The sequence below is a fragment of the Numenius arquata genome, chromosome 8, assembly GCF_964106895.1.
Source record: "Numenius arquata chromosome 8, bNumArq3.hap1.1, whole genome shotgun sequence".
In the NCBI taxonomy this organism is placed as follows: Eukaryota; Metazoa; Chordata; class Aves; order Charadriiformes; family Scolopacidae; genus Numenius; species Numenius arquata.
Window position 1 is genome coordinate 58,889,382 of NC_133583.1, and position 14,484 is coordinate 58,903,865.

At 44.1% G+C, this 14,484-nt stretch overlaps 1 protein-coding gene across 1 annotated transcript in view; it reads left to right on the plus strand.

Annotated features, from left to right (window-relative positions):
* Window positions 1-14,484, plus strand: part of NFIA (nuclear factor I A) — a 256,619-nt gene that overhangs the window by 163,548 nt on the left and 78,587 nt on the right. The window contains exons 4-6 of the mRNA XM_074151822.1: window positions 2,419-2,493; window positions 12,551-12,668; window positions 13,902-13,966. Of these exons, the coding sequence (XP_074007923.1) occupies window positions 2,419-2,493; window positions 12,551-12,668; window positions 13,902-13,966 (258 nt within the window). The remainder of the gene's footprint in view (window positions 1-2,418; window positions 2,494-12,550; window positions 12,669-13,901; window positions 13,967-14,484) is intronic.

Below are 14,484 nucleotides of genomic sequence, written 5' to 3' on the forward strand. Positions count from 1 at the left end.
GCGATTCATTTTTTATTTCCATATTTAAATTTCACCTTCACTCTTAGTGTGCTAGGAACCTGCCGGGGAGATGCAGGTGGACGTGGACACCAGAGCAGAGCCGGTACGGTGCGCGGTGAAAAACCAACACGTGGCAGATGTTGGTAGCATCCCTGAGTGCGCTTCTGGAAGTTGCTCAGATGCTGCCATGATGAGCACAGTATGAGGAGTTACATGGCATAGACTGGCTTCCCTACGAAGGGCTCTGCGGAGTAGTAAGCGCCCTGGCCCTGGTCCAGCAAGGCACTTAAGCATATGCTTAATTTTAGGCACATGAGTGGTTTCAGTGAAGACCTAAGAGAATTATTTTTAATTCACAGATCATTTAATTCAATAGGCAGGTCTGCTGCAGCATATGAAAAGTAGATCTTCATATTAAAAATATTCAGGAAATTGTCAACGAACAAACGTTGTGTGTGGCCAGCAACCATTTCTAAAAAGCAGAATGATGTAGTCATCACCTTTATTATGGTAAAATGTAAAGCAGATGAGGCAAAAGCATTTACAATTATCTGAGAGCTATTTCTAAGTTGAAAATAAGGAAAAATAAAAGCTTGTAAGAACATTTTTTCATTTGAAGTAGAGAAAAATTTATTCTCTTGATGTAAATAAAAACCTTGTTTGCAGATTGAGGAATTTGTTTGTGTTGAATTTCAGCATCAATTTCAATATTTTATAGTACATTTATCTACAGCTGGAGCATGACAGATTTGTGTATATTTATATGTTTGTGTACATAATACATATGTATACACACATACACAAGGATGCCCAAAGATATACATATACACAGTTTGAAAACTCATCATTATTGCTGAAGTATAAAAACATGCCTGATGTAGAAACTTGTTTCAAGTCTGTTAGTTTAGCGACTGCCTTTATCTGGCACAGTAGGATCCGCACAGAAACAGGGAGGTTCTCCTGTGCCGGAGCAGAATTCGCTAAGGACTTGGCTGGCGCTGAATGGCTGACCTCCCTCCAGATCTCTCCCAAACCTTTCCCTCACACCTTCCCTGATGTGTCACCCTCCGTAGTCCTGCACACAAGGTGTATTTCTTTTACTTCCCGTTCTGCAGGCAGAAATGGCAATGGGATATGTTGGGGTTTTTAAAAGACCCCAAAAGGAAGAGGGGAGAACAAATATGCAGCTCACGTTATTCCTGTTGTTGTGGTCACTGTAGGAGGGTGCACAGGTATTGCCACGATGAGGGCAGGGTTCGGTAGAATATACTGACCGTAGGGGAATTGTACTGAATCTGACAAACAATTAACAACGGAGCAGATGGTGCCCCTGCAAAACATTCAATAATATATGTGTGCGTGCGCTGGAATCAGTGACTCTAAGTAGGACAACCTAAAAAGGTATGCCACTTATCCTGTGGACAAGTAGGACTTTACAGTTCTTTTAATAATCTCTTTATCCAGAGATTTCTCCTTTGACCCTGATTTCAAAAGCAGGAGGTCAGTGTGGCCGACTAACCGCAGACCTCTAATTGAAGTCCAGATAGGTCCCGCGTGAACTGCCGTACCCCGCTCCGCACACTTACCCTGGGTCGCAGCCCGAAAGCTGCTCCTTTTGTAATTGATCATACCCGTGAAAATTAAATGAACGTTTGGTGGTAGGCATGTTTTCAGAGAAGAAGGAAAATACTGTTATGTAAAGTGTAATAACATTTCGATACCAAGTGTGGGGGCATTCCTTGTACAAGGGAGGCGAGTGTGGAAGCGTATGCCCTGGTTCCTAAAGACAGTCCAAAGCTCAAAGTTAATACTTTTCTTATGCAGAGGTTTATTTTTCTTTTTGAAAGCTAGTTTTAAATATTAGGAATTTTTCTTTTTTTTGGGAGGGGGAAAGGCATTAAATTAATTTTTTAACCCACTGCTATTTAAGCTTTCCCCAGTGTAACGTTAGAAAATGAAGAGTACATCTTTAAATCTTGTTTTGTTTGAATGAATGGGTAGATAATCCTGATCAGATGTTTCTTTAGAGAATAATGTTTAAAACGATTATGGAACTTAGCTGTCCTGTCTGTTTCCTAGGTACAGTATTTTCATTTCAATTGTGAAGTCATTAGGGGTCATCCAAGGTAACCGTTTATTAAAATAGTCCTCTTTTGTTTCAGATTTCCTGTTGAGATGCTTTAACATGTAAAAATCTCCCCGCTGATGTGTCATGTTAGCTTTCCTAACCTCTAGATAGAAACCACAAAGCAGCCTACATAGCTGTATGACTAGTTACCCACCTACATAAACAATAATTACTGCTAAGTGGGAAATTAGATGTCACATTTTAAGTCTAAATGAAAGTAAAGTATTTGAGAATACTGTCATTAAATGCTTAAAGTTAATCGCAGTTCTCTCACTCTGTTTGTTTTGTAGGACATTTGGGCTTCCAGGACAGTTTTGTCACATCAGGTGTTTTCAGTGTGACTGAGCTAGTAAGAGTCTCACAAAGTAAGTATCATTTTGTGGCCAGTTTATGTGGTTTTTGTAATCCCAATTTTTTTTCTTTGATTGTTATCATGCCCCTTCCCCAATTCAGAAAAAATGTGTGGAAAATTGAATCTCTTCTCCCCGCTTCTCACCAGTGGACAGTGTTTATGTGCCACATCTTTTCATGTGGGAAAATAAAATAGCATTATTTTTAAAAATAAATTTAAAAAATTTTTAATTCTGCAAACTTGCATGTGCAAATTGATGAGCTCGCCCAGTACCCAGCTGAAAATGGGCAGACTCTGTATCAGAGTGCAGATAAATGCCTACAGAGATCAGTTTATCCAGTGGAACCTGCCAGGCAGGATGTGAGGACTGTGTTTTAACCAGACCTCTAGAAATGACATGATCTGTGCACATAAGCCTGGAAATTTTCTTAACGCTGTTTTTTGCATGTTGTGTTCATCCCTGCCATGCATACATGTGTTTGTACACCTGCAAATTAATGAACTCATTAATAACGCCAACAACTGTACCAACATCAGCTCTGATAATCTCAGTTGTGCAGAGGCGTACATCTTGACTTCACAAGGTGTGCGTTTTCCATTAACTGTATGGAATTCTGGCTTCTAGAAGGATTTGGTTTTTGACCTTTAAAGAATGCTAATGCCCCCAGCATGAATGACACACTGCAGCCTGATCATTACAGGCTTGTCAATGCTCACTAACAACAGTGAATTAAGAGTACCTGTCACCACCCTGTTCCATTGATCAGAGGTGCATCGATTGTATTTTGCTATGACATAATCCAGATAGTCCAAGGAGGCCATATGGACACTCTCTTGCAGAGAGACCACTGGTAAACCAGGGCTGTAGTTACCAGTCCTTTGGGGATCTTCTCTGGAGCTTGTGTAGAGCTGTCCAGTAACATCACATTGTCACCAATTACCACTGGTCCAGGTGAACCACTCACCTACATGTCCTTTTAAAACCTTAGCACTCGTAACCAATCTCTTTAGCACAGCCAGTGGTAAAAAATGGTTCTCCTCCTAGATAGCAGGAATATTTGTTTATGTATTGGCTCTGAGCATGTAGTTTGAGTCCTTCTGGGGCTGGAGTCTAACTGGCACAAACCTAGCAGAGAATCTGTGGTTTTGAGTCAGAACACAGAGTTTCTGTAAGGATTTTCCTGTTTTATTTCCTCTTTTGGAAAGACTTGTACAAGCTAGTAAATCGGCTTTATATTCAAAAATAGGATGCTACAAGGAAAGCATGGCAAGTGGGAGATACGCGAATGTCCGAGTTATATCTGCTGCAGAGAGAGACAGAGGGAGAAAAAGTGTAAGGCAGTCATTTCTCCTGAGTCTTCTTCCCTGACAACTGGTGGGAATTTTCCGAGAAGGACAAAGTTAAGAGGACTTAGAAGTCAGGAGGAGCTGCTGAGCGCTCGGCACGTTTGCAAATCATTTCACTTACTGAAGTGCTTAAATAGGGACTTTGACTTCTAATTTACTGTGCTGTGTACTCTAACTTACTGGTACCTGCAGTACCAGTAAGATACTTGGGCAAAACCCAAGTTATCGCCAGTCTTTGAACGTCTCCGTGTTATGTCACTTTATTTCAGTGTGACAGCATAAGGCTTTTGAAGCCCAAAGGATTCGCCCTCCCCCTCTGCAAGGCATCCCACTTCACCACAATCTTATCTTCACTGTAGAAGCCCTACACAGCAGAACTGCCTCTGGACTCTGTCAGCCATGCTTCATGTGGGCACAGGACAGAGCTGCTAGAAAAGTCCCCCCGTGCAGGACTTCAGCCTTCACAGCCCCAGTCTCAGTCTCCCCGAGAGCTTGGCATTGACCTCAGGAGCTTCATGTTTCATGTCTATTAATCTTCCATTATGTTTTATTGTAACTAAACTAAAAGCGTTGTGTATCAGAAATCCTGGCATTTGGTATGTTTTGCAAACTATGAACTGTGGCCGAGACGTTCCCTCTGCTTGCCGCAGAAATGCTCCACCTCCAAGGGCAGGGCACCTGCACGCGGGAAGAGCAGGACAGGCATGAACTTTATCGGAAATAAGAAAGGAGGTGTTGGTGGGCAAAATAAAAAGGTTCAGCTTTTATCTGTTCCAGACACACGGGTTTGCACTCTTTTTCATGAGCTCTTTAATAATCCTGGGAGGTCAGGACCTCAGTTTTATATCCTGTCTACAAGCCAGCACCTCTACCAAAAATAGTGTACCCAAAGCATATCGGGATATCACTTCAGAACTGACTCAGAGGGAAGAGTGCCAGCAACTGATTTAGCTACACTGCTTTTGATAGCACCCTGGATTTTCCTTGGAGATGCCCCAGACATGTACTGACCAGCTGTAACCTTGTTTACTTTGCGAGGTCTGAGAAGCCCACAGCCTGACATGCTGTGGCTACCCAGTAGGATATGTTTAGTGTAGAGTCTAGCAACAAATTCCCAGCGAAGTCAGTATGAATTCGCATGCTAATATTAAAAGAATTATTTAACATAACAGAGCAAAAAAGTAATTGCTGCATATTTGCCTAAATTGGCAGTCAAGGTCTTTTAAAGAGTGTGCTTTTCAACATAACCCTTGCTGGGCTGTCTACGTGTTCCTGCGTCTTGATTTGAGACCAGTCCATAGGTTACTGTTGTCCCAGGGAGCTCAGCTTATGAACAGCCATCATCCAGACTCACCGGCAGCGATTAACAGTCTGTAGCTTGAGTAATCAAAACGTCCTCAGTACGTTCTCTTGGTTTTACTTCCTAAAAAGTCCTTGCTCCTTCAGAAGCCACCATGGCTGGGGAAGCAACAAGCCTATCCATACCGGGCCCTCACATTTAGTCTCTTCCCGAGTGTGCTGTGTTGGCTTTACAAAGAGGTATCATCTTCTTTCCATGCTTGCTTTTGGTAATGTGATGATAGAAATAAGTGATTTCCCACAGTTTTAAACTGGCCTGTGGTTTGCTGCTGTTATCTAAAGTTACTCTTATGAAATATTGTTGGTAGCAATTACGTGCAGGTTTATTTAGCAAAGTTCCCAGAGGTCCACATGACAAGGAGTCTCAAGTAATAGGCAGTTGTCTCCGTCATGTAAATTTGGGGAATGAATTAATCAAGCGAAAGGTCAGCTGTTACCATTATCTGTCTTCCCTATCAGTGCTGATCATCACAGTTTCTGTGAGCTATTGAACAAGTCTAGACTGTTTTGGTAACAGAAACTTGCTTTCTTCAGTCCCATAGATGCAGATTTTCTTTCAAAATGCTACCCAGCCACTGAATCTTGCAGAGCCGAGTAAAACAGAGAAAGCCGATCATCTGAGAAACAGATAGTTCCCTATCCGCCCCATCTGATGTGGATGTTGCAGACCGGGCTGTCACTTCTCCTACATGATTAGCAGGCAGAGGGTGTGAGCTCCACTCTAAGTGTTGTCTGTCACCCCAGATACTGGGGAGACCCCTTCGGATAACAGCGACTTCACCCCTCCATCTTTAGAGAGGTTCGGGCTGACAACAAAAACGCTCAGAAGCAGAAGCGTTGGAGACATACGAGTTTTGCCAACTGACAGCCAGCTGTTGGCGAAGCAAAACCTTCTCCCTCTCTACCCTTGTTAGGAAAACGTTCCGCTCGCTGTGTGCAGCTATCTGCAGGGCACCGGAGGATACCCTCTGGAAAAGGTGCCGGCGGAGGGGGTGGGTGGCTTGTGGTGCCAAGTCTACAGTCCCCTTTGCTTGGCAGAGGCTGGGGGAGGCCATGGCAGGCTGGAGCAGGGAGAGAGGGATGGAGAACACTGTTCTCCTCTTGGCTTTGAGGCTGCACCACATGCTCTTGTGCAGAGAGCTGCTGGGAAGATCTCCTCCCTTGGAGGTCCTTCAAGCAGCCAGATAAACTGCACTGCCCAGGATGTGAGGAAAGATTTAGGATTTATGAACATTGGCTAGAGCCAAATCAAACATATTTGTTTTGTGCTGTGTTATTTGTCAAAATGACATCATTCTTCATGCTGATAAACAAGGGAATTCTGACTGCGCCCTGGACTCAAAATGCCAAGCTTTGAGTTTTAAGATGTTAGCCGTGTGCGGGAAGGAGCAGTATGGAGCAAGTGGGGTGACTTCTAATCCTTCTCATGAGCCGGTGAAACCACAAGCACACAAGCGGACAGGCAGTTGCTTACCACTCCTGTATAAACACAGGAATGGTCCAGCTAATTATCCCTGAGACGGTTACGCTAATTCCACAGGTAAGAAGAGGTGCTTGTGTGGATGAGGCGTTTTGAAAAGCTTGGGATCCTGCAGCACGGAGGCTGCCAGGCTTGGCTAGTGGCTGCTTTAGCCATGGGGCTGGGGCTGAAGCCCTCCTTGCCATAAGGACAAGTGCTAGAAATTAAAGTAATCGCCACCTCTCCATCCACGGAGCATGGGTGCAACGGAGGAAACCCAGCTTCCTCACACATCCAGTGGCCAGGTACAGCCAAAACCAAACTGCAGGGCAAGTCCTGCCAGCCCCAGCACCTACTGGTTGCCTGTGGCAAGGCGTGGGGTGCCCCGGCTCCTGCCATGGGTCTGGGAAGAGATGCTGCTGCCTTCCTGCAGCCTGGGAGAGGAGAAGAGGGTCTCCTCCACACAGAGCACGTGTGTGAGAGCCAGGGTATAATAAAACAGGTCTCTCTTAACAGCAGCCTGTATGTTTTCTGCTATACTAAGCATTACAGTAGTGAAGGTAGTTAAAGTCAGCAGCATGAAAATTAACATTTAAAAAGATACTCTATATTCCTTACCAAAGCACCGCTATCCCAAACACACTGTTTGGGCTTGGGTATGAGAGGAAGAAAAAAAAGATTATAATAAAAAATAGACTGCAGGCCTAGAGTGAACAGTTGCCGTGACCTTGCCTTTTGTATGCCATTACACAATTCAATGGCAGTCCACTCAAACCTTGCTCTCGATCAATATCCTATTAAAGCAGCACAAAAAGTCTCTATAAACTTAGTGGTTAGCTATGTTTATAAATGGAACTCAGCATAATTAGATGGTCAATAGCAGGCTGTACTTGTAATTTTAAAATGAACATCACACATTTCATATCTGTTGTATTGGGCAAAACCTCTTTGAATCTAAAGATACAGTGTGTAGGAAACAAAGGCCTTGCGAAAAAAAAAAAAAAAAAAAACAACCCACCCGGCTCCCCTTTCCTCTCGGCAGCGGCAGCGCTGCTGTGTGTTTCCCTTTGTTTATGGAGTCACAACACAGGAAAAAGTTTATTAGTCAAATGTCATGTTTCTCCCATTTAACCTTAAACACATTATCACTTCGCTGCAGTGTTACACGCGTAATGATCTCAGTCACATCCCAGCCCCTTTGTAAAAATAAATACATAAAAATGGAAAAAGAAAAAGAGAAACTAAATATTAATGTGACTAAAAGAGAGCGCCGTATTCCAAGGAAGACAAATGCCAGCCTGGCTGGTTTTATTTAGTGGGTTTCCTGTTCTGTAATTCAATAAATTTTTCAAAATAAATATTCCAATTGGGTTAAGTCAGAGGGCTTTTTGTTAATTTCTCTGTTATTTTTCTTGACATTTGGGGTGAAGAGCTGAGCTCACAAGCTGGCAGGGGAGGGAGCAGGCTGGCAGCAGGGGCGATGCTGACCCGTGTCCCGGCGAGCAGCTCAGCCCCAGTGCTCAAGCAGAGGCGCCCACCTTCCTCCTCCTCTTCCTCCTCCTCCTCCTTCTTTTGGGCAAACTAGCTCCTTCTGCTCCTCGGAGCAAGCGAAACATGTTCTGGATTTTTGTTTTTGTGGTGCCAGCAGCTGAAATGGGAGCCGAAGCCGGCATCGGTTTGTTGCTGAGAAAGCCTGTGGGCTGGGCGTGAGGGGAAGAGGGGTCCTTCCTCCTCGCTCCCCACCAGGTCGGAGCCCTGCATCAGATGACATCTCCATACCGGCATGTAGGTGGAGACTATTGTTTTGACTCGCAACTGCAGTTTCTGTCATCCTTTCCTGTTTGGGAGATGGTCCCGAGCTATCAGAAGGTCACTTTTGCTGCAGAGCATTACTTAGGGGGTGGGAAATAGCATTTTTTCAGTGTCATTGCCTGGGGTTTCTGCAGGCTGCAGCCTGTAACAGCCGGCTGTGCTGGAGGGGACCTTCCCAACCACGCTGCCACTGCTTCATCTGGGGCCAGAGGAACAGGAGTGTAGGGAAGTCGTGTCGTGGATTGTCAGATGCTGCAATTAAGAGGTTTGATTTAGACAGAGTTTTGCCACAGTTTGCACCACTTTGATCCCTTTGCTTAACTCTCCAGAGCTGCAGCCTTTGTGGGGAATCCTGCAAATAAATGCAAGTATTCCCTTCCCATCAGCTTTCTGGGCCCACGTGAGGTGGACGTTCCACCGAGGCAGTGTGAGGAGCCATTTGGAGTGGGCTTGGATGTCTCCTGGCTGGGCTAGCTGCAGCATGCCGGCTCTGGTGGCCGGTTGCACTGGAAAACACATGAGAAGAGGCAGATGCCAGGCAGCGAGCTCCAAAGCCCAGCACGGGAAGTGCGAGGTGTCCTCCAGCTCCACCGAGGCTGAAGCAGAGACAGAAAACACACACGGCTTCAACCGAATTCCAGCCGGGAAGAGGAAGCGACCTTCCGCCATGCGGATGAAAAATATTAACCTCTTCCCGACGGTCTCCGAGTGGGCTCTGCAGTCGGCTCGTTGCTGGGTTTTATGGTAGTAAATAGGGTAGCTGCGAGCAAAGGTAGAAGTACCCTTTGGTGGAAGACAGGCACCAAATATGCACCCATCGGGCGGGCAGGAGAAGAGATGTCAGAACAGCTTTGCTCTGTGCAGCGTTTGCCACAGCTCTGGAGCTGGCTGTGGCCTGACCTTGGCTCCTTGCTCCTCCTTACAGGCTGAGAGAGTTGGGGTTGTTCAGCCAGAAGAGAAGGCTCCGGGGAGACCGTATAGGAGCCTTCCAATACCTAAAGGGGGCGACAGCAGAGATGGGCAGGGACTCTTGATCGGGAAGTGGATCGATAGGACGAGGGGTAATGGTTTTAAACTGAAAGAGGGGAGATGGCCTCAAGTTGGGCTGCTCAGGGAAGGGGTTGAGACACCATCCCTGGAGGTACTTAAGAGATGGGTTGACATAGTGCTTAGTGACATGGTTTAGTGATGAGTGTTATGAGTTAGGTTGATGGTTGGACTAGATGATCTTAAAGGTCCCTTCCAACCTGGACAATTCTATGATTCTATGATTTAGGTTAGATATTAGGAAGAAATTCTTTACTGTGAGGGTGGTGAGAGCCTGGCCCAGGTTGCCTGGAGAAGTTGTGGCTGCCCCATCCCTGGAGGTGTTCAAGGCCAGGTTGGAGGGGGCTTTGAGCAACCTGGTCTGGTGGGAGGTGTCCCTGCCCATGGCAGGGGGGTGGAAGTCAACGATCTTTAAGGTGCCTTCCAACTCAAACCATTCTGTCATTCTAAGGGCTGCCAAGGGGTTTCAGGTACTGGCCACCCCGGGCCAGCCAGGCAGCGTAACGTCTGTTTCTTAGATCTACTGGTTTACATCAGAGGTGGGTTTCGTTCTTTAACCCTCAGGTTGTAAACAGGCTCTTGAGCGTGACAAGGTGGTTCAACCTGTAAGAAACATGGCATCCTTCGTGTTTGCTGCCCAGGCGGAAATTTCTATGTGATTAGCCCTTTCTGCTTTGTGCTGAGTTTACACAGCGTTAGCAATACGTTGTTCCTACCCCACCCCTGCTCTGGAGATACATTTTCATTTTGCTATAGGGCCAATTCAAGGGTTGGAAATGTCCAGGTTTTGGGGAGAAAGCGATAAACAGAGCGGGGGTGAGAGAAAGAAGAGAAGCGTTATCTACATACCAGTTTTTCTTCCATATCTGTTTGGAATAAAACTGTTTCATAAATCTTGCAATGCCTAGGAAATTCATCGTGCCTCAGAAAAAAAAAATAAAAATGGTGCTTTAATTTAGTGCTTGCCTTTTTATGTTCCTGTTTGGAAAATAGTATGCTTAACCCGAAAGTTAGGCTTTGGTAGGTAGAGGGTGCAGAGGAATTGATCGGCAAAGCGTTTGCAGAGCACAAATCTGTTTGGCAAGGAAGTTGCTGAAAACTGTGGAGTAGATGCTGCAGAGAGTACCTTTATGATTGATTTCCATTCAAGTCAGACTGACTGCAGTGTGGTCATTTTTCTAACCCATAACTGCTCACACTGCAGCAGTCTGCTATCTGCAGGGTGTCTGAATTATAGCAGTCCATGTCCGTGTTACCTTTTACACAAATTACTTACACCGGTTTCTTTTTCCATGCAAATTCATCAGTTTTACAGCCTCTTGTAGCTGCTGTCAGGAAACTGTTGCAGAAAGCACAAATTGATAAAAGAAGTTAATTTTACTATGCTTAATTTTTCTTTCTTTCTGTTAACACACCCTCTCACATACCCAGTGTGCAGGAAGCGTATGATAGTTAAGAGAAGATAAGAAAGGATTTGAGTGTTCTTGTCATAAATTACTTCCCAACTTCATTCCTTTTAATGACCATTCCAGATTTTCTCAAGTTTTAATGGCGTTGTGTATTTTCCATCCCATGCTTTTAAAAGTCCGTGGCTATCCAGGCTGTTCCCTTTCTGTCTCAATGACGTTCTTAAAAAGATCCTTGCCAAACAACAACTAATTGTCTTGTGGGGATGATGAGGCAGCTGCAAAGCTACATTATTCCTCTGTCAAATCTGACATCGTGAGCTCCTTAAGACTTGGGGTGAAATACTGGCCCCATTACAGTCAATGGCAGCACTCCCAGAAGCCTGCGTTTCAGCCCAGACATGTTCACTGGGTGATAGGAGCTACCCTGTCTTCATTTCCTCACTCCTGCCCCATCGGAGGGAAAGATTTTTTCGTGTTTGAAAATGGGCCAGATTCTCAGACCGAAGATTAAACTTGGCTCCGCGTCCTTGCGTGGCACTGAGACTGCTTCGCCTTTGTGGCTGTGAATCGGGGCTCTCAGACAATACATCCCAGGCCAAGCTGATGCGTTTTATTGTGCAGCGCGTCCTTTTTCAGACCTCTCTGAAATGAGAGAGAAAATCATGATGTGTAATTGTCAGCTCCCAAAGTTGCATTGTCCTGTAAATAGCACTGGAGCAGTGACAGTGGATGTGGTACCATTTGCCTTATGGTGGTGGTTTTTTTGTGAAATGCATTATCTGTTGACTTTAATGTTAAGCTGCTCCATTCCTTTTTCTGTTCCCAGATGAATACGGCACACGGAGTACATAGCCTTGTGCCTGCAAACTTCAGAGTGTGTAGGAATTCATAATGTTTTAATGTAAAACCAAGGCTCTAGGACAGGGAATTTTAAGGTATTCATATCCCTTGCAATAAAACTTAGGTGCTGGGTAAGGTAGTGGGAGGTGAACAGTGGAAGCAAACTGCTGGGTGAAAGTTTTTCAGAGTCATATGTCTCTAGCTCTGATTTTGCTGGAGGAGAGGCCAGAGGAAAACTCAGATGCTCGCAGGCAGAAAAGAACTGAGGCTTCTCATCTGCTCTTGCGCTTTCTCCAAGGAGCACTTGTAACCTCTGTGCTTCTGAATGTGCATCACGTATATACTAAAGGTCCTGCGGTGTGTATTTCCCTGCCCGTACTGCTTATGGATTATGCCAGCCACACTACAGGGATGGTGCAGCCTATTTGTAACTATGCCAATAAATGCAATGTTGTCCTAAAAGTGGAAGCAAGAAGTTTCATTAAATATTAGAAGGATGTTAACAGAAAGTCAGTGCTTAAATGAAGTCTTCCCATCATTGTTTAATTTTCCAGAAAAAAAAAAGAATACCTTTGGAGGAATGTAAGAAAGAGTCTCTGTCACGGAACATTGTATTCTTGATAAAATTTACATCTTGATTGCAATGCCAGTTACCATTAGCATTTCCTAATTTCCATGTCCCACCTGTTCTCATTGTGAAACTAAACACACTCATGAGGAAGAAGAAAGTGATTTTGAAGTGCAATTCATGCCTTATTCACATGACTTACTGACTGCAATCTCTTTTGTTTCCCCAGCACCGATAGCTGCAGGAACAGGCCCTAATTTCTCCCTCTCAGATTTGGAAAGTTCTTCATACTACAGCATGAGCCCAGGAGCGATGAGGAGGTCTTTACCTAGCACATCCTCTACCAGGTAATTTAATCTCTGCCTAATACCAAGTTACTTGGAAACCCAGGCCAGCATCATTACTCATCTGGGAAAGTAACCATTAAATTCTTTGACAAGCTGTTCGGGGGCCTCAAGATGTGGAGCTGTTTCAGATTCACAGAGCTGAATGTTGAACTGGGTTGCTGTTAACGTTCTTTTTAGACGTACAAGCTTTGAAGAAAAACTGCTGCATTGATTTGTATAACTTTTGGCTTGTATCTCAGTGTATCGGGAGAAGTTCCACTGGAATTGTTCGAGTTTCACTTATGGCAGAAGAGAATTGAGATGTACCACTTTGTCCTAGCAGGAAAGTCTTAAGATAGACATATATGCATTCTTTATCGTAAGAAGCGTTACCTGTGAGACTAACATCGTTTTAGGACCTTGGCCTAGAATGCATTCTGCTTCTGGTGTAGCACTTAGAAATTTATATTCTAAATTTCTAGAGTTTAGACTCAGACTAAATTTCTAGACTCAGCTTTTAGAAAACTGAATTGTTAATGCAGATGACTACACAGACTGATTTTGTCTTAGATGCTAGCTATCAAACAAGGATATTTTTTATTTTTTACCTTGCACTTTAACCATCCATGAGATTAGATTTATAAACAAGCCCAGTCACTCTAGTAGTCTTGAACACTATTAAGGAACCCGATTGATTTTTTTTTTCCCCCACAGCCAAAATAGATCACTTATTTCAAAGACATGACAAGAAAGTCTAACTTCAGTGCAGGGTTCTTTTACGTTTTTATCTCAGTCTGCAGTGCCACCAGCTTTGCAGTAAGAAACTGCACATGTAAAAAGCCTCTGTAGTTTGAATATAGCTGTTGTTTTTATTTAAAAAAATATATCTTTAAAGAGAGGCTCTTAGCAATAACTTCTTACAGTTTGCAGTGATTGGAAGAACATTCTACATCTTGCACTTAGTGTGCACATTATGAAGCTCGGTGACTACAATTCCCATTACACATCAATTAAAAACTTTGTGCTTTTTCTTTTTTGCATGTAAACTGTGTACCCTACAGTGCTCATCATTAGCACCATTCTCAGGTAGAATTTAGTTGTGACTCCAGAAGCAAAAAAGTGAGGTTATTAATGTTACTTAAGAGCTCAGTTGCTCTTCTATTCTTCTGCAAATAGCTACCACTGATAAGGAGCTAATTATAAACAGCATGGGTAGTTAATAACTTGGTAATATGTTTGTTTTCCTCTCATTAGGCTGTTCCCAGTCAGAAAAAAAAAAGTATTCCTTAAATACACAGACTCAGCAGAATTATCAGGCGGTAATTATATTGTATGCACACAATTTCCCCTATTGACACATAACAATTCTCTAAATTAAGGAATGGCCAAACCTGCATTCCACGCATACCGCAAGAATTATTCTTCCTGTTTCTCACAAACTGATTTTGCATACCCGCCAGCTCCTACCTGTGTGGAGCTTCGGGTGGGGAGCGGCGGAGAGGCTGCGAGTTTTAAACCAATAGAAATCGCAGTGGAATATTTTATGTCTGTTAAATATGTTCCCCCTACACAGAGGAGCCTGTTCTTGAATGCCTTAAGTCTTAATAGAATACAGATTTGGTGAAAAAAGTGAGCTGACCCAGCCTTGGAAAAGTACTTAGAAGAGCAATTCTCGGTAACGTCCCCGCGCAGTCTGTACAACTCATTATAGAAAATAGAGCCAAGCTGAGTGTCTTTGGCTTTGGGATCCTCTCCCTGCAAAACTGCTGGAGTCTGAGTCAGGGGCCACCAGAGACCACTGAAAGGGCTCTTCTGTCTCCTGAGCCTTTGCCGAGGG